This window comes from Ananas comosus, linkage group 1 (genome assembly GCF_001540865.1).
Source record: "Ananas comosus cultivar F153 linkage group 1, ASM154086v1, whole genome shotgun sequence".
Classification (NCBI taxonomy): domain Eukaryota; kingdom Viridiplantae; phylum Streptophyta; class Magnoliopsida; order Poales; family Bromeliaceae; genus Ananas; species Ananas comosus.
In genome coordinates this window covers 119,999-146,840 of record NC_033621.1, presented here as the reverse complement: position 1 = coordinate 146,840, position 26,842 = coordinate 119,999, and the positions used below count along the sequence as shown (strand labels likewise).

General features: G+C 38.4%; 5 protein-coding genes across 11 annotated transcripts; 2 read left to right on the top strand and 3 right to left on the bottom strand.

Annotated features, from left to right (window-relative positions):
* Nucleotides 1,252-4,309, top strand: LOC109719069 (PHD finger protein ING2-like). 2 transcript variants are annotated; one of them, XM_020245936.1, is made up of 7 exons: nt 1,254-1,434; nt 1,534-1,605; nt 2,134-2,324; nt 2,664-2,727; nt 3,135-3,385; nt 3,463-3,501; nt 3,988-4,309. In XM_020245936.1, exons 1-7 carry the CDS (start codon nt 1,389-1,391, stop codon nt 4,087-4,089), a joined length of 765 nt encoding a protein of 254 aa, XP_020101525.1. In that variant the 5' UTR covers nt 1,254-1,388; the 3' UTR covers nt 4,090-4,309. The 2 variants fall into 2 exon arrangements, with proteins under 2 accessions (XP_020102262.1, XP_020101525.1); XM_020246673.1 differs by lacking the exon at nt 3,463-3,501 and having other exon boundaries at nt 1,252-1,434.
* LOC109718309 (protein NDH-DEPENDENT CYCLIC ELECTRON FLOW 5-like) lies at nt 4,608-6,522 on the bottom strand. The gene is made up of 3 exons (XM_020244833.1): nt 5,934-6,522; nt 5,102-5,581; nt 4,608-4,956 (listed from the first exon to the last, which is right to left on the bottom strand). The coding sequence occupies exons 1-3, from the start codon at nt 6,444-6,446 to the stop codon at nt 4,765-4,767; spliced, it is 1,185 nt and encodes a 394-aa protein (XP_020100422.1). The 5' UTR covers nt 6,447-6,522; the 3' UTR covers nt 4,608-4,764.
* Nucleotides 7,115-10,182, top strand: LOC109708836 (protein EMSY-LIKE 4-like). Of its 6 annotated transcripts, none has more exons than XM_020230725.1 (7): nt 7,115-7,345; nt 7,832-8,013; nt 8,091-8,200; nt 8,289-8,448; nt 9,047-9,265; nt 9,426-9,490; nt 9,815-10,182. In XM_020230725.1, the coding sequence occupies exons 2-7, from the start codon at nt 7,879-7,881 to the stop codon at nt 9,843-9,845; spliced, it is 720 nt and encodes a 239-aa protein (XP_020086314.1). In that variant the 5' UTR covers nt 7,115-7,345; nt 7,832-7,878; the 3' UTR covers nt 9,846-10,182. The 6 variants fall into 6 exon arrangements, with proteins under 6 accessions (XP_020086314.1, XP_020086295.1, XP_020086305.1 ...); XM_020230706.1 differs by having other exon boundaries at nt 7,811-8,013; XM_020230716.1 differs by having other exon boundaries at nt 7,115-7,348.
* Nucleotides 11,196-16,415, bottom strand: LOC109720203 (DEAD-box ATP-dependent RNA helicase 38-like). Its single transcript, XM_020247131.1, has 8 exons — nt 16,087-16,415; nt 14,987-15,280; nt 14,681-14,908; nt 13,889-13,954; nt 12,669-13,070; nt 12,474-12,582; nt 11,657-11,742; nt 11,196-11,574 (listed from the first exon to the last, which is right to left on the bottom strand). The coding sequence occupies exons 1-8, from the start codon at nt 16,315-16,317 to the stop codon at nt 11,512-11,514; spliced, it is 1,479 nt and encodes a 492-aa protein (XP_020102720.1). The 5' UTR covers nt 16,318-16,415; the 3' UTR covers nt 11,196-11,511.
* LOC109719810 (DExH-box ATP-dependent RNA helicase DExH5, mitochondrial-like) lies at nt 17,220-25,645 on the bottom strand. Its single transcript, XM_020246629.1, has 19 exons — nt 25,262-25,645; nt 24,838-24,992; nt 24,634-24,721; nt 24,296-24,532; nt 23,883-23,978; nt 23,492-23,680; nt 23,214-23,373; nt 22,976-23,106; nt 22,127-22,297; nt 21,771-22,043; nt 21,028-21,222; nt 20,375-20,578; nt 19,789-19,858; nt 19,507-19,655; nt 19,012-19,320; nt 18,857-18,916; nt 18,588-18,740; nt 18,398-18,508; nt 17,220-18,024 (listed from the first exon to the last, which is right to left on the bottom strand). Exons 1-19 carry the CDS (start codon nt 25,499-25,501, stop codon nt 17,536-17,538), a joined length of 3,480 nt encoding a protein of 1,159 aa, XP_020102218.1. The 5' UTR covers nt 25,502-25,645; the 3' UTR covers nt 17,220-17,535.

Below are 26,842 nucleotides of genomic sequence, written 5' to 3'. Positions count from 1 at the left end.
TCGAATGTCTACAATTGAATACTACATTTAATATTCAACTCATGTTTTCAGATAAAATAAATTAATGCTAGTGTACCAAATCCTGAATATCATGGCTATTTGAGTTTCTTTCCTACAATCACATTACAAAATTGTTATACGAAATAAGTTATTCTGATATAACTTATTTCGGCGTCCAAACAGAATCTTCGGCTTGTTTGTTTGAAGTTCCACTTCACTCTCAAATTTTAAATTTAATATACATGTTTAGAAAAAAATTTGTAGGATAATGAGATTTACCTTCTCCGCCTTAAGAAGAAAACTAATAATAATAAATCACATATATTCAGATATATTGTAGTACTATTAATTTGTAATTATCATGAGGCACAGAGATAATAGTATCGGCTTGATTTGATTAGTGGACCACCTAGCAATCCTTAATTTGTGCTGAATTAATTATCAAATGCAAGTAAAAGTAATGAAATTCATAGGTGGCGTGGCGGGGACTCTAGTTTTAGACTTTTAGTATATGGTCTTCGGTGATGACGTCTTTGAATTTGAGTTCGGTCCTTAGCGGACAAATGGGCTGGACCGTTTCATCTGAAGGGCTTTTCTTTCTCTCTGTTCGGCCATATAAGCCTACTAGGCCCTAACATTGCACTTGTTTACACTGGTCTTTGGGCCTTCGAGTTGCCATGCATGATCACTCATATATCTGTAGATCATAAGCACTAACCAACTATTCCAAAAGTATGTGTTAATAGGAAAGGGCGCATCCATCGCACTTAAGGGCTCAGTTACAGTTTTTGCGGGCTTCAACCCGACTCAACTCATCTGAACGTTAGGTCTATTATTAAGCCTCTTACTACTATGTCTCTTATAGGCCGCACCTTCACTAAACTTATTAGACTCACCCAACTCAACTTATTAATATCTTGGACATATTGTCACGGGGCAGAAAGTTAGATCTATTTTAGCCTAATAATTAATAGCCAATAATATCAATATAGTATTTGAGGCCGAGGGTCCTGTAATTAGTTAGTTTTACTAAAACACAAAAGAATTTTAGTCAATTTGCTGTCGATTATTTGTCTATTAGATGCATCCTTCTTTGTCGTTAGATTTTGCTAGCAGTGAATCTTAATAAAGCATAAAATACCCATAACTTTTATTTTATTATTATTATTTTTTTTAATGTTGGTTTTCACATCATGGGCCGAACTGAAACTTTCGGCCCATATATAGGAGGCCATTTGGTGAGCACAGATCGCAAATTCGCAACCTGTCGCGCCGCTACTCGTGATTTTACCGAATTGCCCTTTTGGGAGTCGAAGCGCTCTGTCTCTCTCTCGTTCGAAACCGCGATAGCCCATCAGAAACCCTAGAAGAAGCTCGACGACGCGGACATGGCGATCGCTAGAACCGGTGTATTCGTAGATGATTATTTGGAGTGTAAGAATCATCTCCCTCTCCTGTTTGATCCCTAATTCTCTCCAGTTTTTTTTTTTTTTTTTAATATTCTTTCTTATAAATTTGGGTTGTGAATCGAAGATTCGAGCACGTTGGCGGGGGAGCTTCAGAGGCTTCTCTCCACCATGAGAGAACTCGACGAACGAGCTCAAGGTATAATTCTTAACATTACTGTTCAAATTAATCGGCAATTTGTGTAATATTATTTCTGAATTTTTTCGATTACATATGCAGCTGTGCTGTAACTTCTTATTCTGTTTTATTTCTGTTTTTTTTTTTTTTTTTTCTGGATTATATGTCGAGCTTAAAATTGACGACACTTAATTCTTCATGCGCTAAAATTGATGAGTCTTGGTTTGTGAGATTCTGCAATGCCATAGAGTTACTGGTCATAGCATTAGAATTTACCTTAATTCTTATCGTTTGCGTGAGAACAAAAAAAAAATAAAGATGCTTTATTGCTTTTCTAAGATTTGAAGGTTATTAGAGTGCAATCGAACATGAAAATCACTTTGAGATTGAGTTGTCTCACATAACTCTTTAAAACTTGTATTTATTTTCAGTATAGCTGAAATGCTTTTAACGATAGTAAGAGGCTACAACTTTTGCTTGTAGAATTCAAAGTTCAAGTACTTACTACATTCTTATTTATATCTTGTATATGTTTACTTTTTCATACAGGCACAATTAGTCAGACAAAAGAGCAGACGAAGCACTGCTTGGGAATGTTGTCTTATGGCTCAGAAAAATTAAACCATGAAAATGACGAAACTGCATTCGAGAAAATAAAAAAGGAGATTGAAACTAGCCAAGAAAATGCACTAAGCCTTTGCACCGAGAAAGTGTTACTAGCACAGCAAGCTTATAATCTGGTAAGTTCCTTTTATAATGCTGGAATGATTAAAAGAAATATCTGAACCTATAAGTAAGGAAATGAACGGTTTACAATTTCTTCTTCTTCTTCTTCTTCTGTGCTCTTGATGAGACATGTTATCTAGCCAAATTAGTTGCATTTTCGTTCAACAATTTCGATTTGTTTTGTTAATAAACTGATTGATGTGAGGTTTCAAAATATAAACCTTTCTCATATGACAAGTCCAAAACTCCTTATCTTGGAATGTAATGGTCTTCTTTAGTGTCTTCTGATACTACTGAGCTATTCTTCAACCTTTGCACTTTCTAACGGAGCTGGTGCTTGGGAATTCATGCAGATAGAGAGCCATATTAAACGGCTTGATGAAGATTTAGCCCAATTTGCTGAAGATTTAAAGCAAGGTATGGGAAGCATCTTTGGCCAATCTAATTAAGATTATTTTATTGTTTTATCTCATGCCTAATACTTGTAAAGGGTAGTTGATTAAACTCCAGCACGGTCGTCGGTGGTCTTTTTTCCTTTCAGAAAAAAATTTCATTTTGGACTTGGTACTTGTGTTGATTTGAAAGAACTCTGACTTTCTTTTTTAACTGTTTCTTTTTCTTATCATTTATTTTACTGTTTTTAATGGTTTTGATGCTTCTGACGTCAAAAATTATTTCTAGAGACCTTATTGAACAACTTGGGTATTTTTACGATCTATCCCTCTAGTCATCCCTTCTCTTTCTCCTTTGGAGACACCAGTAATATTGGTTTAAAGGTTATAAACTTGTAACAACTACTTCATGTTTTGTCGTTATTATAACAGAAGGGAAAATCCCCCCAGATGAACCAGCAATCCTCCCTCCACTTCCTGTGGTAACCAGGGATGAAAAGAGAAAGGGAGGCTATATTACACCTCAGTCGAAGAGGTTAAAAGAAAGGGAATGGGGGGTGGAGCGGGGTATGGATCTTGACCTAATGCCTCCCCCAGGCAGCAACAAGAAGAGTACTCCTGCATCTGTTGATGTGGACCAATCCATTGATCCGAATGAACCGACATATTGCATCTGTCACCAGGTCTCAATCTTCACTTAAAACTGTTTTAGTATCCTCAACTGGAAATGAAATCCTCAATAGATTCCTGTTGGTTTCAGGTGTCTTATGGCGACATGATTGCCTGTGACAATGAGAATGTAAGTTTCTTATTGTTGCTCAAAATAGGCAGTTCCTCGTGATCTTTTGTTTCAATAATTGATATTTGGGACTTGTGGCATGCTTCTTGGGTTCGGAATTTTGTCTTTGCTGGATGTTTTGCATGTTTCATAGTGCACCGAAAACAAGTGAATTTAACAGAATCTCTTTCCAGAAAAGAATATTCTAATACGTGTTGATTATAAATCTGATTTTGCTCTCTTGTTTCCCCTTATTTCACCTACCTTTGTACTGGTTCATTTCCAGTAGGGGTTATATGCTAATTTTGGTTATTTACTAATTTTGCAAGAGCAAACTTAGTAATGCCTGGATGCTTGAATGCGCATAACCGTAGGAGTCGATCAATTTTGATATTGACTTCCTTTTCTTTTTTTTTTTCCTGTTTACTTCATTCCCTTTATATATATGTTAATATTTTTAAAAGTAGAGCTATTATATTTTCTTGCTGATTCCTTTCTGCTCGGCAGTGTGAAGGAGGTGAATGGTTCCATTATTCATGTGTTGGCCTCACACCAGAGACAAGATTTAAAGGGAAATGGTTTTGCCCAACCTGCAGGAGCCAGCAATGAGCCGTCGGGCTCTTCCCATAGCTAACCCTATTTTAGTCACAATGGGTTGCTTACTGCGTAATTCTGGTTCTTAAAGCTGGTTCATGTAACTAGTTTAGTGAAGAGGGATTCTCTCTTTGTAAAAAATTCTCATATTCGGGTGCCGTAATAACACTTGGTAGTGTAACGATTACGATCTTTGGTGGCTATTTGCATCTTTAGCTTTTTCTTTTTTTTGTTTTGTTTTGTTTCTTTTCTTCTCTGAAGGCTGTAAATAGCTATTGGGATCTAGCATCAGTTTTGCAAGATGCAGCGAAGATTGTCTCGTTTTACAAAGAGAAGCTCTTGACGTGTAATTGAACAGAAACTATCTCTGTTGGTAGTGTGTCAAATGCCTTTTTGTCAAGCAGGCTTTTGTGTGTGGCTGCTCATTTGAGACGTCTCACAACTGACAACTGTTCACTTCACTTCCTCCAAATACTGTCTTAAAGAGTAAACAATATAGCGACTTGTTGCTTTTAGATATCTAAGGAAAAATGTAAAGACCATCTAGGAGCTCCATTTTATTAACGAAAGAAAATACCCATGATGTTTGCAACGGAGTGTGTTTATTTTTTTTTTATCTTTTCCTTCCCTTCCTTTGGAAACCGTACTGGCAAAGTGTACCATATGATTAGTCGGTCTCTGCAGTATGATTTAAAGATTTGGATTGTGCAAGTATTGAGCTCCTTTCCATGTACCTCCAGGAGCCAGGGACACAGGGGTTTGCATTGTAGGGCCTATGCAGATATATGCATATTTTCCATACCAATCATGCTTTGATCCTGGACTAAGAACATAAATATCGTCGAACCCGCTTCTTCCTACTGCAACCGAGTTTCTTCTTCCCTGCATCACAACCAAAAAAAAAGACATCATTAGGCTTAGGCTTTCATAAGACTACTTGCTAGGTGTATACTTCCACATATCTTCCTCCCCTGCACCACAATGATGCTCCTTAACTCTCCGCCGACAGCTTTAGAGAGGTCATTACCCTGTCAATGACTGTGAATTCCCTCGGTGCGCTCATATATATCCGACACATTTCCTCCGTCATGTGCGCGTAATCGTCAGCTTCCTCCCCCTCTGATTCTTCTATCATGGAATCTTCTTCTACTGCTTCATCCTTCATTCCATCCCTCGTTTCCCAACTAGAAAACAATCCTCGAACAGCTTTCTGAGCCCACGACTCACCGCCACTTGTAGAGGATATCTTCTTATCGGAATCCGGCGGAATAATACTGAATTCTGTGTTAATTGGTCTTCTACCGTGGTAGTTTGAGCCTTGCAGTCCGACCGCATACGTTGCATCGGGTGTGCTCACAGTGAGATGGTTCATAACACAACCCAAAAGTTGGAGAGATGATGATCTACGGTTTATAACAGTGAATTCTGAGGCAAGGAGGTTGTGCCGCAGTGTCACAACGCATTTGAATTCGGCCATATTCTCTGGAGCAGCAGAGCCAAGTTCGATCTGCAATTGAATGCGACGACTGATTATGCTAAGGTACATGATTCTAGGAAGCATGTTGAACCCAAATTGGTGTTTAAAGGCTCGGAGCGAGCAAGCTTGGTAACAGCTTACAGTATACAAGTGTTGTTTTTTCCTTTTTTCTTTTAGAACTTAAAATGTACAAGAAACAACTAGAAAAGAATTGTGCTTTCTATTTATACTGTAAAGATGTAAAGCGTCCATTGAATCACAGAATTAATTGTAACCTGAGACATTTGCTCTTAATTTGATTTTTTTCCCGTTTGGTCTATACTCTATAGTGAGTCACTTGTTGATGATTAAACTTTTGAACTGATGAAAGTAGTCGTATTACCTGAATTGACTTATCAGAACTCCCACTAACATTGCGAAGAGTCCAATTACTAGGAGACCATGGCATGCCGCCATCATTTATACACTTGAAATCCATGGACACCCCTCCTTGAATAACGGCTTCACCATCCTCTCCTTCGGAGACCGTGGTATGCAGCACCTCGAGCGTCGTGCCATGCCACATGAACGGCTTGTATGATGTGATCAGGCCGCTCGGCAGCATCAACTTGGCCAGGCTTCCGTTGTCCAACGCCATCTCGACGACGCAGCTCTCTCCGATGCTCTCGAAACTAACTCCGTGGCCGCTGAATTCTCTCACCAAGTAGTCCATATTGATCGGTACAGTTACAGCTGCAGAAGGAGCCAAAGCTTGCAATGAGAAGCGCCTTCTCTGCCTGCGAGGCGGACGATTGAAGGAAAGCTGAGGACGGGTGACATCAAGGTGCTTTAATGTGTTTGCGCGAGGAAGATGAATAGAATTAGAAAGCGGCTTTAATGTACAAGTGCTTGCCATGGTCTAGACCCGTAACTATGCTTCTTCTTTTTTTTTTTCTTTTCTTTCCTCCTCCTGGGTACTGAAGGATATTTTGGTGGATTGAGGCAGTGTTGCCTTATCTGTTGCATGCTTCATTGGAATTGTTTGGTCCAAATTAAAGCCGGAGGTTGTTATCTTCATTAATTTGTCCTCTTGTGGGTTCTAGTTGGGTACATATTCAGCTATTTGCAGTTGTACACACTACATAAGATTGGTGCAAACTCACATCACATGAAGAGCAAAACAAATTTTGGAAAGAAAATTTCAAAAATAACAGGTGGTGCAGTTATTCAAAATACAAAGATACAAAGGAAAAGAAAAAAAGCGTTCATAACTAGCTATTCAGAATAGCTGCACTTTAAAGCTTCATATATATTCAGTAAAACAACAGGCAAGCCAACTCTACTTACTGAGGAGAATGTCAAAAACAATCTACAGCAAACATGCAATCAAAATGTACAAAGGCTTATATTCTCCAGAAAGAAAAAAAAAAAACATCCATTGATTAAGTTAACACGTGTCTTCTATTGTTTTTTTTCAACAAAAATAGAACGAGAACGATAGAACCCCGAACCAAGCGCAAGCGCGCGCTCAATCGAACTCCTATAAATCAATAATTAGTTGAATTTTCATCCGAACTGTAAACCAAATTTGATTTCTATTCGAACTTGTTTTCCAAGCAGCGTCATTATTGATCTATATATACTCTTCTCCCTCTTAATGCGCGCGCGCGCGCGCTCTCTCTCTCTCTCTCTCTCTCTCTCTCTCTCTCCACTACTCTGCTTTTCTCCCGTTAAGAGTTTTAGAATCTGCTGCTCTCTCCTTCTCTGGGATTTTCTCGAGCATAAAGTTGGGATCTTCGAAGAGCGATAGCGGCGGTAGTATGTTGTTGTTCCATAGCTTTGTCGTCTTTTCCGCATCCTTTTTTCGATCGCTATATATCGTGCTTTTGTTCATTAATTGTTACTGTGTTTGGTCGATTGCTTTGTTGTTTGGAGCCTTGCGATTCTCTTGCGGAGGGAAGGGATTGTTTGATGAACCTTCATCAGGGTTTGAAGTGTTTTTTTTTTTTTTTTGTTCTTTGTAATTTGATTTGTACAGTGCATAAAGATATCTGAGATTAGGGTTTAGGACTTTATTTGGTTAGAGACTGTCGAAATCGTAGACAGTGTAGTGTGGAATCACGGAGCATTCTAATTTTCATACGTAGGGCTGATACTATGGATTGGAACTTGTTGTTGGAAGAAGAGTAAATAAACTCTTCAAAATTCAAACAATCTATTGAAGCTAAACTTGCTGTTATGCTAGCAGTAACATAACTTTTCCTTGTATTTGCTTAACAGAAACTGATGATGACTTGCCAGATCCTGGCACACTCCGGGCTTCGAGGAGTGCGCATAATTCCGGAGCCATGGTGATGGCCTCAGCTCCATTATCTCGCGGAGAAGATGAAATAGACATAGAACTTCAAGTTCACTGCTTGGAGACAAAAGCGTATAGTGCTGTTTTAAGAGCATTCAATGCTCAATCAGATGTTCTTTCATGGGTACTTGCTGCAACTTTTCTTTTGGTTATTTCTGTATGTTTACTGTCGCATTTGTCCAACTCTCACGTCTCTTATAGGAGAAGGCAGAACTTATATCAGATATAAGGAAGGGACTCAGAATTTCTAGTGCTGAGCACAAGGAAATTCTCAGAAAAATTAGTTCTGATGAATTGGTCAACTCTATACGGTTCATAATTTTGTCTCAACTAAATTAGTTGATTTCTTAGTTACAGTGTGTATTAGGCTGATCCGTGGCATTTGTTAATTTTGAGCAGGACACGGCAGATGGACTCTGACACTCAGATGACAACTTGTGAAAGGTTGAAATCCGGGTATGCAGCTGCCTCGTTGCTCCCATTGTACCCATGTAGTGTTCAACCTTTGCCTGCAGCTGTTCCTTCGTCCTTGGCAGTAAGTAATTGTGATTTAAAGAGGGTGAGGATTTTTCTTTTTCTCTTTTCTCACTGCTGGCTTTCATCTGTTTTGTACCTTACCGGATAATTCATTAGGTATTGTGTCTTAATTGTTGAAGAAAAGGATCGTATCAACAGAGTTAGATTGTACAAGAAAACAGTTAAACCGGCATGGTAACTTGTCGCAATTAAGGTTTGAAATTGATAATTTAGTATATCATCAATAAGCAGGAAATTGTTCAGTACTTCATATATTAATTAAATTGTCTCTTTGAATTGATTTAAGTTGTATATTATCAATTCTACTTGCATCGCCGTGTGACTTGCATTGTTTGCATTACAATAAGGGTGGCTACGAGCATATATCTTTCTTTTTTTGGACCGTTTCATTTCTAAATGGATCTTGCTGATGATGTAAATGTACCTGCAGGCTGCAGTGTCCTTCCTCAAGATAGAGCAGCCATGTGTTATTATCATCCTATGATATTCAGTTTCGTTTATTATTATTATTATTATTATTATTATTATTATTATTGATACATTTGAAGCTACTTTAACTTTTTTACCTGATAGCTTAAGTTTATCTGAAGAATTTAATTATTGTAAGTTTTTTATTACAGACAAATCTCATAGATGATCACTGCGGCGGCCATGCATTCTCCCCTCAACTGAACAGAAGAAAGGTAACTCAAGATAGACAGCCACGAAGCATGGCAAAACCTGGAGGTTTGCTGGTTGTACGGACATCTAAGAAGTGTTCTGTTCCTTCCGGGACTGATAGCTTGAAACCTAGACCAGATGTAATCGAGATCCGTGCAACTGATGAACTTATCAATGAGGTGTGTGATGCTTTCTCAAAAGAATGTTCCTTGCTGTTTTTATTGGAGTCATTATTCCCATCACAGAACTTGTATGCTATTAGCTTTGCAGATTCTTGATGCAAGACTATTTTTTTTCCTAGCATTTGCATTACAGAACATGCGCCTTTACTTTTTACAGATCGAGAAATTCTGTCGAGAGAACCCAGACCGAGCTAATGTGAGAGGGCAAAATCAATCCTCAGAGTGAGTCCAGTGATCCCATTTCAACTTTTCATCATGGCGTGCATGTTAAATTCGAATTGTAGTGTGCTGAAGTCAATCAAGATTTGACTAGGTAAATATGAATGATACAATCCATTATCTTCTTTGGAATAGGATCATGAGAAAGCCCTAATGGAAGCGATTGGTAGACTTAGCTGCTGATCTCTCAGGCAGCGGTGACTGAGTCAGCTATCTTTCTAGTCTCTCTTACGCTACCAGAGTTTCTTGTGTTAAAAGATTTACTGATGAATATATGGATGCCAGAGGGCTTTGCTGATCGTCCCCCACATTGCTACTCTGTGCCAGAGCTAGAAAGGAACGGACGTGGATGCGATGATGCTGTATATTGGCAGATTGATTGATTGATTGGACGAGAAACTGCAAAAGTGAGAACTGAATTGTGCTGTGGGAGCTGTTAACCTTCAAGGCAACGAATTTTTGACTCCCGTCTTCAGGACACTAACATCAGGATGATTTCTTAACTTTTCTTTTTTTTGGGGGGGTTGGTGTAAAAATACTGCAACATTGACGTGATCCAGCACTGCCTCATTGGGGCTGGTGATGAGGAAATAGCGTTGTACCTCTTTTCGTCGTGTAAACACTATCTCTAGATGCTGCCCGACCTGCAGTTGGTCGGTCTGTTATCTCTTTAACCTATCTCGGGTTTTTTTTGCAAATAGCCCCCTGAGTAATTTTTATTTAAAAAATAGCCCTATCAAAATTAAAATTGCAAAAATGGCCCTGTCTTTGCCACGCAGGCGCCACGTCAGCGCCACGCGGGCAGGGCTGGGGCCAGGTTATTAAGTTGAACACGGTGAATCATTCACCGTGTCTAAACACGGTGAATGGTTCACCGTGTTTCTTACGTATTTTTTTTTTATATTGAAAAGTGGAATAAGGAGTAGGGATGTCAATANCACTATCTAGATCGTGTTAACACTATTTCTAGATGACTGACCGTCTCTAGAACAAGTGGCAAAGGGTTTGGTGGTTGGTACCAGAGACCCAAGTTCGAATTCTAGTTGATTCACATTTCCAACTAAGTTTATTTCTAAATGAAATAAACGAAATGGATAGCGTGCTATCTATCTCTCTAAAAAAAAAAACACTATCTCTTAATGCTGCCCGACGTGCAATTGGTCTGTTATCTCTTTAACCTATCTCACTTCCGAATGCCGTTGGTAAATCAACCAGAGGGCCATTTGGTTCAAAATTTGTAATATTTGAACCAAATTTATAATATTTCAAGAATGCTACATATTTCATATTTAGAATGACCAATTTATTACTAACATATTAAGCCACTTAGATTGAAAGGTTATTAAAAACCAATACATTATTATTAACGGACAGCAAATGAAAATCATAAAATTGAGAAAACCTGATCCACAATAATATAATATTTTTACCACTTAAAAAATACAGCGATTCCAATATTGAACTAACACCTTTAATAACTAGCCTAAGTTGGATTGAATAATAATATTTTGAATATCTATAATAAAAAAAATAAAGACTTACCTGATGGTAATCTAGGTACACCCTTTCCCTCACCATATGTACCGGAACAATCTGCTTCGATGCTCTCATGCACTAGAACAATCTGCTCTAATGCTTTTCATTAAGTGAAGCAGGTTAGGTATCATGGAACGCCAAAGTCACATACTTCTCAACTACACAAACTGGGTGCTAGTCTAATATTTTTCTCCAGCAGAAAAAATAAATTACTACCCTTTTTTGGTTCTCACTCCACAAAGCAAGCCGAAACAACTCCAACAGTTACTACTTTCAAAAACACTACCAATAAGTAATACACAGAAAAAAGAAGCCCAAAAACTCTCTTGCTAGACATGATTCATCAACAATGTTCGGGTAAATCTTCTACCAAAATGATCTTAAATAAAACTAAAAAAAAGTTTGTATAAATTAACATCAACATGACAACCGGTGTAGACAGTCGCAGAGAGTTGCCTGTGCGCCGCAACAAACCCAAGAACCTCAGCCTATAACAGGCCTGCATCCTTGAGTGCTTTTTCGAAGTCCTCTTCGCTTCTCCAGTTTGGAATCTGAAGGCATATCATCCAAACAAACCAAGTCAATCCACTGAGAAAGTACGTGAGAAAAACAGCATACGGTACTCTAACTTGCCTCAGGAATTTGATGCTGAAAATAACGCTCGATCTCCTCCATAATTCTTCGATCCCTGTCGCTACACAACAAGTTGAACACGGCTCCTATTGCCAACACAAGGAAAAACACCATTTCAACAAAAATGCATATTTTCACAGCATATGCACCTACACTATAGTATTACAAGATCTGTACTTGGTGTGCACAAACAGTGTAGGATGCAAAAAATAATGAATATTGACCAGATTTACTAAACCAGGTTTTGAATTTACAAGTTCATTTTCATAATAAATGTAACATAATATACGGAGATGCTTAAGAGTAGCAAACTATAATAACGAGAAACAGCAATATATAAAGACCATTAAGAAGTTCACTTTTAGCAAAAATATTATGGCAAATATTGATCTAGCTATATCCAGTCAATGCTCTGAAAAATCCTTACAACCTTGTTTGGGTTTTTTTGATTAAGAAAGTTTCACTGCTAGGGGCACTGAGCTTTACCAAATATGATGGGTGTAAAAATTCACCAAATTGATCGACAAGGACAAACAGAAAAATGGAGCAAAATACATTGCTACGATTGATAGAATGAGATAATAACTGAAGTACTCAAAATGATTACTATGCAGAATGAACATTAGCAAACATGGAAATAATGCAGAAGTCACAGGAAAGTAGAAGCTTTCTATGAGCGGGTGATATATGATCATTCAGCAAGATTGTCCTCGTCAAGGCTAATAGAATTATGCCAAGTAATTGAAGTATCACATTATCATTATTGTTAATCCACAATGTAGTTCACAGAAAAAAAGAGGTAGAAAAACAACATTACCCTTGCGCCCAAAGCGTCCAGCTCTGCCTATTCTATGAAGATAGACCTCATAATCAGGCTCCCGAGTACCATACTTGATAGGAAGATCATAGTTGATGACCAAGTTAACCTTTTCAAAACAAAAATGTGTTAGGACCAGAAATTCATTACTAGAGAAACAAAGAAACCCTAACTGCTTAACTACAAATTCCTTACCTGTGCTTGATCAAAACCTCGAGCGAGGAGATCTGTAGTGATGAGAACCTTAGTATATCCCTCCTTGAATTCCCTTATTATCCTATCCCTGTCTTCTTGCTTGAGAGCACCTTGGATTGAAGTGCACTCATAGCCCTCCTTAACCAGTGAATTGTGCAACGTCCGCGTACTTTCCCTCGTACGGACAAATATGATAGTCTGCCCTATCTTTTGCCCAAATTCAAATATCTTGTCCTTGATAACTTCTACTTTGGCAAGTTCATCAGGGCATTGGACCTTATATTGCTTTACTTTTTCTAATGTGAGTTCCTCTTTATTCACATATATATGATTTCCATCCTTGACGACTTTTGAAACAAACTCCTTGACAGTCTCATTAAATGTCGCGGAAAACAGAAGTACCTAAAATGTTGAAAGAAAAGAAAAAAGATAATAAAAAAGCTTATATTTCCTTGAGTACAAAGGACATGAGACTAATGTGATCAAGCATCCAAGTGAAAAGACATTCTGAAAGAGATGTCCTAACACACAAAAATTTGCCGGGCATAGTAATTTACCACTCAATAAGGAATACAGTGGAAACAAGACAGAGAGAACATCTCAAAACAAGGGCTCCTCTTTGTAGCATATTAACACTTGAACTACTGCTCAATATCAAAAAGATAATGAGTTTATAGATCATAGTCCATTTGTACCTTTAATAAGAATGAGTACATCTACTGATTCTATGCTATATTGGAGCCTTCTCACCACTTGCAAGTTACTACGCCACTCAATTGTCTATATTAATTACCAAGAGTCTCTCATTGACTAGGGAAATGTTCAATCTGTGCTGTACTGGTCCTCTCTTATGCAGATAAATGTTCACACCTCTTCGAACCAAGATAAACTAAAATGGTCTTGCATTCAAAACATAAAAGAACTTTTAAAATGACAAATTGCATAAAAATTTGATGACCCTAGAATTAGCAAGAGCTTTTGTCTCTGGACTAGTTCTAATAAAATTCTGCAATCATATAGATGTAGCCAATGTTCAGTGTCATGTAATACAACTTTAGCACAGCAGTACTATATGTTCTCATATTTTTTTAAAAAAATTGTAGTCGTAAGAAAGCTGCGGACTACATACATTAAAAGTAAGATCCTATTATCCCTTCATTTTTTTTTTTAATTCTTATTATCCATTCATTAAAAAAAGCCTAGAATGACTTAACACACACCTGACAGCCCCCGCAGTTTCTCTGAATGTCCTTCATTATTCTTTCAGAATCATCCTTAAAACCATCCTACAACAAAGCAATAGTTTGCAAAAACAAAATAGAAAACATAAGAATATGATACTTGAAAGCTTGAGCAAAAACCAACAAGATCAAAATCAAATTGCTAATAAGAAATTTGTATGCATACATATGCATGCCCATTATACACACAAGTATATATTTCTCTTAAGGGTAGTGAGCTTGCAACAAAAATAATATGCATAACAATGCTTGATAAAAAAAATGCTTGTTAAAAAGAGTATTTAAGTAGTCATTCCATAGCTTAGGAAGGAAAGAATTATCAAGACAAGGGTAAAACCGTAGTGTAAGAAGATATTTAAGGGCAACATGGAAAAAAAGAAAAAGAAACTTGCACAACCACAAACTGCTTACATCATGATTCTTCAAATGACAATGGTAAGCATATCGACCAGCCAATTTGACTGTTATGCATAAAAAGTTCATTGTGTAACAAAGATATCACCTGGCTACCTCTTAAAATGACCCAAGGGATCACAGAAAAGGTGTTACTAAACACTATTTTATTTTCTTTAGTTGTAAGTTCTAGGACACCAAAAAACTATTTCCTTATGAACTTAATTAAGCTGTACGTCCTGCTCATGAGACAGAGAACAGAGAAATGAAAATGAATTCTTTGCAGTATCGCTTTATCTATTAGAATGTAATAAACACAACCCCTTGAATGAGAGCATGAAAAAAGGGTACGAATGACTTCAATAATATGAAAACAACCTCTGCAAGCATGTGATCAGCCTCGTCAAAAACAAGTATCCGAATGTCCCGTGTGGACAATTTCCTTAATGCCATCCACTTCTTGATTGTCCCTGGAGTGCCGATCACTACTTGATCAGTTATCGGTGGTTGTTTTGCAACAGGAATGGCATCTGGCGAATCCGATGGTATAGCGCACTTAGAAGTTATTCCCGTAAACTTTCCCATTCTTTCAAGGACTGATTGGTTCTGCATTATTCAGCTAACGGTTAGAGAATGACACAAGTAGTCTAAAACATGCAAACCGAAGAAACAAAAGCAACAGACCTGCTGGGCAAGCTCTCTTGTGGGACAGAGGCAAATGGCCTGAGGGATTTTCTTTTTCGGATCGACCCTACTGAGCATTCCAAGCACAAAGCATGTCGTCTTTCCCGAGCCATTATGGGCTTGAGCAACCAAGTCTTTGTATGGCGGTGTGAGAATCATAGGAAGGGTCACGGCCTGTATCTTACTGGGCTTACTGAAACCCATTTCGACATAAAGGCCTTTCAAAAGTTCCTCAGAGAGATTGAGGTCTTCAAATCTGACAGCAGACGTGTATACCGCATTTCCAGACGTAACCTATGACGGCAGAATAAAGAAAAAAAATGAAGCAGCTGACTAAAGTTGCAAACTCGTGGAGAAAGACTCGGTACAAACTAATGGAGCAGTAACTCGTTATGAACACAGTGAAGATTTAAGTACTAAAATCTAGCTTCCATTTTTTAAAAAACATAATCACGTCCATAGGGAGATCCTTGCATTCGCTGATAATGCGATATTACTATGAGGGTGCTGCGATTCAAAATTGCCATTAGAGTCCTTAAGCGAGAGCCAGCACTTACAAATTTGCAGGAACTCAAAAACGTATTTTTATATTTCAGCGACGGGCTTTCAAGTTGAAGCACTGAACATCCCTCTTGCTCTGGTAATCATGTTCTCGTGAAGATACGAACCTTTTCCCCTTTACTTTTTTTTTTTTTCTTTTCTTTACTATAATTTTTTCATTAAAATCTTAAATTTAGAAATTTGCCACCGTTTATAATTAAAGGAGCACATCTAGTGATTGATAACAACAAGGACATGTTTCGTGAGCCAATTCCGACAACATCACTAAAATCCAAGTCAAGCGCTCAATTCGAAACAATTAGGATAAAGAGACTTCGTCTCACTTAAAATAAGAAGAAATAGAGGATCAAGTACTCAAAGCAACACTACTACTATCTGAAAGCTTGATGGACGCATCAAAGATCCACATAATAGAAGCAATTGGACTAGGGTCACAGCTTCAAGGAGCGGACGCTCATCGAGCAAAAACCTTAAAGAAGATAAAGTTTTTTTTTAAAAAAAAAAAAAGAGGAAAAGGAAGGGATGGGGTTGTATCTTACGGCTTTGATCTGAGAGTCGTCGGGATCGTCGAGGCGGCTGCTGGGGTCCTCATCGGAGATAGTGAGCGACTCGATCTGGTTCAACGCCGAGGCGTCCGCCTCCGACGACGTAGCGGCCGCCGCCGCCTCCGCCGCCGCCGCCGCCGCCTCTTCGTCGGCCGCCTCATCGGCCCACGACCTCCTCTCCTCCGCCGTCGTCGTCGCGGCGGAGCTGCTACCGCTATCGGCCATGGCGCAGAGAGGGAGACGAGGAAGAGGACAGAGGAGAGATCGCGAGAGCGCAGAGGAAGAGTAGATGTGAATGAGAGAGAGAGAGAGAGAGAGAGAGAGAGGGAACGATGTGTTTATTTATTTGACGCAGCAGAGAGCGATCCGGGGAGAGCGTATATTTGACGCGAAGAGAAAATTGGAACCGACCTTCTCTCCGCCAAGATATTATTCTATAATTGAAAATGTAATTTGGTCAGGTAAATTAGACTAGAATTCTCTTTTTACTTTCTTTCCGAAACGAAAGATTTACTTTTGGCTTTTAAGTTTTACGACATAAAAAGTAAATAATTATAATTAACATGCCACCAATAATTATTTAAATTTAAATATAAATTTAGATTTTATTTTTTATAAAATTTATATTTAAATTTAAATTAATTAGTAAATGTGACGAAGGGAAAATTTTCTTTTGTAGAGAATGATATAATGCAAATCATGATATATTTTATAACAAGTCTTTCTTAATGCAGTTTAGCATATTTTTCACTTAAAGCATCCAATCTACTTACAATACTGTTACCCACGAACGTCAGAGAAAACTAAAATAAAAATTGTGAACTGAAAAAACTAAATGAAATCTATTCTCAAAAAAAAAAAACACTAAATGAAATAAATTTTAGAAAGAGTACAGTCAATGATAACTTGTTTCCCTGTTTTTAAGGGGGTTTCCTTTGAAACCAAATCCCAGATTGCAGTCTCCCTTCACCAGAGATTTCCTTTGCTTTTCTGAATTTGTTTTATATTTTAGATCCTTTTATAGTGCAGATCCCTTCCCCAACAACAAATTTTATAACAGAACATTTCTAGTTCGATAAACTACAGTACACAAGATAATGAATCAGCATGTCCAATCAACTATATTAATCTTATTTTATGTGATTGTTAAAATTAAACAATATACAAATGTAACCATGGATAAATAATACATGGCATCAACGTACATCTCGCGGGAGTATATCTTACATAAAGGGGGCAAAATCTTGGGGCAAAGCACATACTCCGCCAACCATTAAATCACTGGACATGTTTCAGCTCGAACCTAACGAAGCGGATGATACATAGGATCGATCATCACCTCCTCGTCCTGACAAAGTTATTCGAGTAGATTACCCACAAAAAGGCGAATGGCTGTATATCTGTCTCCAGGACCTCATCCAAAATATAATCTACAACTGAAACTTAATGTCGCCTAGACCTCCGCCTTGGCCTACTAAGTAGCTTTAACATGTTATCTGTGAGGTCGAGTGGAGAGTCGTCGTCATCGTTCTCATACCGTTTGCTACTATCAGAAGTATGCGTCAACCATCCCAATGCCTCAATGGCAGCATCCCTCTCCGCAAGCTGCTTGTTCCTCTTAGGTTTTCCAACGAATTGCATTCCTTTGAATTCCACTATAGCCCTAAACTCATTGGTCTTGAGGTGTTTTGTCTTGTATTTTGGAGGGCTGTGGCCTGCTCTCATCAACAATGTCTGCAACAAGCTCTTAGGGTTCGTCCCGTCTTTCACGATATTGCTCTTGTTATTATTCTCAGAGTTACTAACCCTAGCTCTGCTTGTCTCCCGGCCAAACACAAACCTTCCTTCACATAAATCACCCGCGACCAGCTCTTGCACAGCAAACAGTAAGTACTTGCCTTCCTTGTGGATATCGAGGCTGGGGTCTTGGAGCTGCATTTGGAAACAGAGTAATTAATTTAACCCTACTATAAGCTAGACAGAATTTAGGATGAGTGCAGCCAAGTAATATGCCTCAATCAAGGTCATTAAAGAATCTGTTTTGGTATGTAAGACTAGTTCGTATAAAATCTCCTTATTATCTTCTATTTATTCTCAAAGTAGTTTTCATGCCAACTTGGGTTTCCTGTTCCCCTCTTCTCTCTCTCTCTCTCTCTCTCTCTCTCTCTCTCTTGTTTCAAGGGATACAATTTTTCTCAGTATTCTCTTTTGATTATTTTTATTTTGAAAGTATTCACAAACTTAATGATGAAATGTCTCTCTGTACTGCATAAGCATAATAATTAAGACATTCCAAGAATTTTACCTTCTTTTGAACAAGTTTATCTACTTCCTCCTTCAGGTTTAGATAGCACTCTGCCAAACTTGGGTCCATAAAGAAATCAATGTAGCCACCTAGCATCTTCAAATGGCCCGCCTAAAACTCAAGAGCATACAAGGTCAGCTTATCTGATGCAAAACAATAAATTCATAAAGAAGAAGATCAAGCCATATACCATGTTGCCTTTAGTAAGGGTGCCACCAAATAGTATCAGTATTGAATCAGATACACCAGTTGAATCACGGATGAACACGGTATTGACTTTGACCTTCTCAGCAAACACTAACCATGGATAGGGAATTGTCTGGTATTTTGCATTCACCGAGTTCTGATGCCACATATCAAAGGTATACATCAATATGCTGTATTTTTCTCTTTTCGAGCAATAATGCACAAAAGAATGCTAAGGAAAAGAAAGGTTTTGAGTTCGCATTATGAACTTACAGCATAAAGCAGGACCTGGCCATCATCCATGGTTTTGAAAGACATGGAATTTTCTCTATGCTACAAAAGATAAAAGTTCAAAATAAATAGGCTGCACAATGCGCATAAACAAAAAACCACATGAAAATTTACAAGAAATGTTTTTAATAGCTTACCACAACAGAAGTTATCCCAGGAAAGAGCCCAGAGCATACAATACCACGAACTAATGATTGGTTATGACTCAAGCTATTGCTCATGCTAGGCTCAGCATCTACTAGACCGGCATCTTTTAGAATGAAATTGAATTGTTTTCTAAGAGAGTGGATTGCTTGGAGAGTTTGAGCAGAAAGGAAATTTCTCCAGCAGTACTCGTAAGAAGAGCCTTCCCTTTCTGCAGTTTTCCATCCTTCATATGCACGGACGAGGGCCATGTGATCACTGTAGTCTTTTGCAGAGAATCTTGACTTTGCTGTTCCTGCCAACTATTAATAAATGCAAAGAGTCAAACAAATTTGTTCATAATGCACAGTTACTTACTAGGCAAAGTGTTATCATCAACAAAGAGAAAAATTTTGAACAGATGCAAGTCCCACTTAGTTTTGAAGAGGAATAAATTTTCAATATAAAACTTTCTATTTCCTTTTGGAACTAACAGCAATGTTCCTTACATCTTTCTTGTCTTGGGGCAACAGGAAAGGGTCCCGGACGCTCAATCCAGAAACCACAGTGAGAATTGGATCAAGACAACGGAAAACAGCACCCATTATAAGCATTTTTCCTAACTTTGGATCAACTGGAAGCATTGAAAGGTATCGCCCTACAAAGAAAGAGAAACCCACAAGCCTACAAATTCAGCACTTTATTGTACTAGAAAAGTATACAAGAAAAGCAGTAATCAAGCTTAGGTCCTTCTCCTGCATGCTGTCATGAAACTGAAATATAAGGCGTACCAAGATTTGTGAGATTCTCATTCTCATCTAATGCTCCAATCATTTTCAGGAACTCAACTGCATTTTGGACCTACATATTTTCAGATTCTCAGTATCATGAAAGCACCAACATAATTTTTAGAAGTACTGCAATTTAAATGAATGATACAACAAATACATAAATTTGGGGACAAGCAAGAAAGCAACTATATGACTTGTGCTGTAATCCATCTATCGCTTTTAATTACTACTACAACGATGCACAATCCACGAACTCATAACAACAAAAAGATCAAGATCCAATAGAGCAAATATTTGGAATCAAGGACCTTACATACAAAGAAACTACAGTTGCTCAATTAGTGGGAATTAAAAACTTGTTAATTTTGAAAATTCACAAAAAAGACAAACAACTTATGCCCAATTAACCTATGACATTATTGTCCGGTCAATAGAACTATATACTGTAACACAACATATTCAACTTCGGAAGTATGAAAAGAAAAATGGGAAAACAAAAAATATATTAGGCAGAATAACAATAATCAATAAAAAGAAGTGCCAATATGTCAAATTTGAGCAATTGAACTGGTCAAGATTACTTTACAGCAAGGGGCTTGGGGGGCTGCAAAGCAGCCGAGAGGAACTCCCCTATGCTACCAAGCTGCAAACTCTTTATCTGCAAGCATAGAGAGTTGAGAGGAGTTCTAAGAAGCTCTGGAAGCTGATAATCTGCAAAGGCATCATATACACATCTTGGATAGAGGTGATAGCACTCTCCAGGTTGCACACGACCAGCCCTGCCTCTTCTCTGAACAAGTAACAAAGGAAAAAGGTAAGGCATGTCTTTATTAGTTCCAATATACAGGTTTCCCATGTCTTAGGGCAAATATCAATCATGATGATCTACAAGTAAATGTTTAGAGGCTGTTGCATCTATTTGGAATAAAAACACCTTATGTACCGTTCAGTTTTTTTTAATTATTTAATGTATACTTAGCAGGTACCCAAAGAGTTCAACTTCTTGTATCTTTAATAGTTTTGAGCTTTTTATGTAGGATGGAGATTGATTTGAGTGGGCTGACATTAAAGTTAGATTGTGAAAGCTAATATTGAAAGTATAGTCGTGTATATAGAGCAAAGGTAATCAAGACAAGCAAACATAACACCTAAACATTTACAAACATAACAAGCTAAACAAGAATACTGCTGTAATGTAAATCAGTGAGTGAGTTAATAAAAGGGCACAACTTAATTTACCTGGCGTGCAGAAGCTTTAGAAATCCAGGACGGGAGCAAACAAGGAGTATTGTTTAAAGCATCATAGGTGGTCTCCTTTGCTTTCCCACAGTCCACCACAAAAACAATATCATTAATTGTGATACTTGCTTCTGCCATGTTTGTAGCAAGGACTATCTTTCTTACATTAGGCGGTGGCTTCTCAAATATAAGTTTCTGTAACATCAAAAAGCATCCTTAAATCATTAGAACAAAAAACATAAACGCATCAATTAGCATCCACATATAAGAGACAAACACAAAGACAGTGTCTTTCTTGTATATATGTATATCCCTATGCAACATCAAATTTAGACAGAATCACAGGCATATGAGAGGGTCTCATCATGAACATATGTAAAACTAAATCACTGTGTATTACGTGGACATGTCACAAGTTTAAAACATGCTTTGCAAGGTCACAATATGGGCAAAGGTGTGACCTATTATTCAGAGAATAATTACCTACACCAATGAAAACCCTTTAATAAATTCCTTTTAAGTTTTAACCATATAGCAGATGTTAAAACAGATGTGCACTGAAGATAAGTTGTAAAGTTTCGAAGCATATATAAGAAAATTCAAATTTTGCTCGTTGCATTAACAAGAAACTGTATCCAAAGGCAGAAAAGGGATAACCCCAATGGTTAAGTAATTAATACACTTACTGCAGTGAAAGAACAACTGCAAACAAATTACAATGGAGACAGAACTGCAGCAATTACCTGCTCGGAAGTAGCCATTGATCCATGACATGTAAGCAGCAGAACCCTGTTAGGATCTCCAAGCAGTGGATGTGCTTTTAGCTGATCTCTCACACAGCTAATATCATCCCACCCCGTCATAAAAACTAAGACAGCACCTGGCCTCTCTTTCCTACATATGTGGCAAAGAACAGCCTCAATAAGATTAAACCCCATGCAATCAGGGTTCCAACTCGCCAACGAATCACGTGTCCTAGAACTGTAGCTCTCAAAGCTCGAGTTTTTAAGAGCATCCTGCATAGTTAAAGCAAAATCACTGCAGCTATTTACCAAAATAAAAATGGAATTATTTGGTCTAAATGGTGATGAAATATCACCTCAACAAGAGTGGTGATCTGGTTTTTCCTCTTTCGGGGCATCAATTGCCTCTGAGTTTTCCAAAATTTATCTTGACCATAATCATCTAGTTGGTTGGAGGAAGTTAACTTGTATCCCGTCTTCTCCAATATATCTTCTAAAAAATGTTCCCTTACTGGGTATGTAAAGCCCTGAAATAAGCATGCAATGTAACCTTAAACACAGACTGGTAAGCTAATCTACCAACTTTGCATTTGCTTCAAATGCTAAGTACAGCCCCTCTTTCAAGAACACAAGTATTCAAATGTGAAACATATTTTGAACTATTCTTTATGATCTGGCATTGAAAAGAGAATGTAGTTTCATTTACTGATAATGCATACCAATGGACATTATAAAATATTTGCTCTGTAAAAGGCTCCAATAATAGATACTTCACGACTATGGTATAACCTCTATACAAAAGCTTTCTCAAAAGAACTATGAACCAATTTCCTGATGCTGAGGACTAGGAAGTTGGGGATCAAAATAATTAGCCAAGATATCAGTGAATGATTAAAAAACAGGAAAGAATTAAACCCTCGAACTTTCAATGTCGAGAACTGTAGAAAATAGCAACTAATTTAAGATAACCAAGACAATCTTATTCATAAATATATATCGAAATCAAGAAAAAGCACCTATGATTGTATAGTAATTGCATCAATGAGTAAAATAACAATAAAGAAGAGAAATAAAATCCCAAAGAACTCCCAGTCAATAAAGCGTCAAAGCGATAGTATCGATGAACATAGTGTGGTAATAGAAGGACAGAACACATGGCAAAGACATGCCAAATCTATGTAAATTGAAAAAGAAAAAGAACTTACTGGAATATGTATCATAGGAGCCCCTCCAAAATAACTTGAAAACAATTCAGCATTTAAAGTGGCACTCATCAGAATCAATCTCAAATCCCGTCGACGCGAGAGAAGATCTTTTAACACAATCAACAAAAAATCTGCAGAATGTTATAGCTGTGTAAGTACCAAGTACCTGCCAAAGAGTAGGTTGTACTCAGAGGCCCTCTAATAAGGCAAACAAATTATCCAGAGTTAAGAAAAGCACCTTCATTCATGCCTCTTTCATGAATTTCGTCAACGAAAACATGAGTTACACCATTAAGATTACGGTCCCCAAGCAATCTTCTAAGCAGAATGCCACTAGTACAAAACAGCAGATGCGTATTTTTTCCCTTCATTCCCTCCAACCTAACTTTGTAACCAACCTATCAAAGAGACTACCATTGTATCGAAATTGTAACAAACATTCTAGAAAAGAGCTACTATATTTGAGAAGTTAGAATATAGTAAGGAAACAAGGATAATTATTCACAAGAATCTTACTGATTCACCAAGATTGTCGCCTCTTTCAGTAGAAACTCTCTCTGCAACTGCCATAGCAGATATTCTCCGTGGCTGTGTACAGATGATATTACAGAATGCCCCACGACCAGACTCTATCTCAGATTCTAACACATACTGCGGCAGTTGAGTTGTTTTGCCACATCCAGTCTCCCCAGAGATAACTATGATCTGTCAGTGAATAAAATTAAATATTACAAGGAAAGAGACAAATTTAATTCTCACTTTCTACAGAAGCTTTGGGGAGGCCGAACAAGCCATCTGTGCATCATCTTAAAGAGCCAGATGTTCGTTTTGACCAACACAACAGAGGCATTAGATGCAAGTAGCATATATAGAAAGATAACGGAAAAACATATGTAAAAATTAAGACCTGATTACGAGCAATGGCAGACAGGAGTCGCTCCTTTTCCTTGAACGCTGGAAGTGATCTCCTGAATTTAAGCATCTTGACACCTTCAGGAGATTCCTGATCAAATTATGGATTCAATCAGTCATCAGATAAACAATAATATGAAGGAATACCAATAACACTTTATAGGTGAAGCAAAACAACCCTACAGTATCAAAAAAGCACAAGCTGACTCAAGATCTGAAAGTAAAAATTTTACCATTCGTACAAAATATTTGGATATACAAACTTTTGTCATCTAATACTTCCTCTATGATCTAAAGATATCACAACTACATGAGTCATCGGCTGAGATTTTTCACACTTGCTTTATGGAGTGCACTTTTATATAGATAGGCTTAATGTCAACAAGCAGCATATAACAAATAGTCAACCTGCCAGGCTCTTTGCAGATTCCGCAAACGCCAACTCTTTCTCTCAAGAATTTTCTCCATAACTGACCCATCAATCAAAGATTCTTGGTTATCATCCATTTTAATGTCCTCAGTATTTTCAGCTACAGCATTATGCTGCGAGTTATCACCAACTTTGTCAGATGTCAGCATCATCCTATCAAGGTGCTCCTGGACGAGACCCTCGACTCTCCTCTGCAAACTAAGAGGGATCACCACCTGCAACACGCATGGCAAAACAATAGAACACCACTCTCACAGAGCAGATTAACTACCTGTCAGAAGTACAACACACAAAATTGGATACTACTAGCTATCACCTCTCTTTGCGGCCGCTTATCATCAAGATCAGGCCTGTAATTTGGCAGAGGAACCTTGCTGGCCACCACCACTTTCCCGTAGAGCTCACTATGCACGTTGGGTGGAAAAAAGCATGGAATGAATGAGCAAGTTTTACACTAGAAGAAGTCTACCTGTTAAAGCAAGGGAGAGGTAGAATGCAGGAAAGAGTAGCACTCGACTACCTGTAAAGCCCCATTCTTCTTGCAAGGTTGGAGATCTGTTCATAATCGCGTCGATCTCTTTTGTCTCGAGAAACAATTTCTTGTTCATCACTGCTCCGCAAGAGCATGCTAAGTTTCCACCTCCACTCATCAATGTTGGCCACTGAAGAAGATGGCTGCAAATAACATATAGCTCTATCCGTGAATAACAAGTAGAATTTAAGGGAAACAAAAACACCAGAACAATGCAAGCACAAGTACAGATAAATTTCTAATATCGATAAAAATTTCAAAACAGTCCGAGATAAACAATGCACCAGACTAATCTAAAGGAACTCCATAACTAAAGATTCAAAGTTTCACCCATATTTAATAGAATAAAGCTATTTAGACCACTAAATAGTAAAAGCAAAATACAGTTATCACAGCACCAACAGTTCCGCACCTTGTGCGTCTCGTACTCGCACTCGTACTCGTCATCAGAGAACTGCTCGAGAGCGTATCCGCAGAACCCTCGGCGCTCCGCAGACCGGAACCGACCACAAATTTGTCCACGGCCATTGGAGGAGGAGATAAAGCTCCCAAAGAGGGAAGCGAGAGCTCCGTGCTTGCGATCCAGCGGCGGCGCCGCCGCGGACCTGTGGAGTCTCAGGAGAAACCCTAGCCCTGACCCGGGGATATGCATCCTTCTACGGGGATCATCGCCGGGAACGCGTCGCCCCGGGAAGAGGAGTGGCGCTCGGAGGGAAAATGCGAAGACGACGAGGACGACGAGGGTGTCTCGGGGGTTCTACTTCTGCCACGCTTGTTTTACGAGTGAGTTGGGACTTGGGAGTTGGGACGGAGAGATCCATCCAAAGCCTACAGTGGAGATGCAAATGGGCTCAAAAAGGCCTATTGGGCTCAGAAGGCCCAATCGAACGAAATACAATAGTACGTGGTTTGCGTTTATCTCCCATTAGTAAAAAAGAAAAAAATGGCTACCGCAGCCCAGGTTGGTCCAATATGTTGACCGGATACAGGACAAAATGCAACCTGCCAATCGAACTAGGCCGGAATATTATTAATAGCTCCAATAATTTGGTGTTATTAAAATTTTTACTATTGAATTAAAAGATGTGCGGTTAAAATGATGTGGGCCCTCTAGGATTGAGTGGGTGATTGGTTGAATAATATAATCTAACGAGTAAAAATAATCAAATTGGTTAATCTAATGGTAGAAAACTTGATAGCACAAAGTGCTTTGTGCTATCGATAGTATAGCAGCCGAACTCCCCGCTAATCTACTTTATATTATCACCAAATTTGATATTTTAACATTTTGGCGAAAAAAAATCATGTGGCAATTTAAGAGATTTTCCAAATAATCGTGTGGGGCAAAGTAAAAATATAATCAAATTGTATCAATTAATACATACAGAGAAGGTCCGCTTCGAGAGATAAGCATTGTGGTTTGCTAGTTATAGGAAGAGTTCCAACATAATTTTCCTAACATCACGATGACCATGTGGTTGCTAATCACATGAAGAGTTCTAGCTGAATTTTCCTACCATCACAATCCATGTGAGAACTAGCTTAATTCTCCTTTATTTGTTTCGTTTCCAGTTTGGAAATTAGAGGCCAAACCAAAAGAGAAGGCAGAGCCGTTGCACCGGCCACATGCGCAGAGAGAATGGAATGAATGTGTATCAGTGCATACATTCTTTGACTGAGCTGGAGACAGGTCCATCTGCGGGTCCCACCCATGTGGCCGCCTAATCATCACCCTTAGATTTGAATCAAAGGGTCGGGTACGCCCTCCCTTTATCCGCACGGACCGCACTGCCCAACCAGAGAAAGGGTACTGCGGTAATTTTAAGTAGGGAAGGGGAGTGGCGTGGGCCCGACTTTTCAGGTAATACTAATAAGTGAGGTCGCCCTCTGGAGCACGGGTCGAATCTTTCTTTTCCGTTCGTTCCCATTCTCCAGCTACCCCTAGCTAACTCTACATATGACACCATGTCCCCTTTGCTGGCGAAAAGAAACG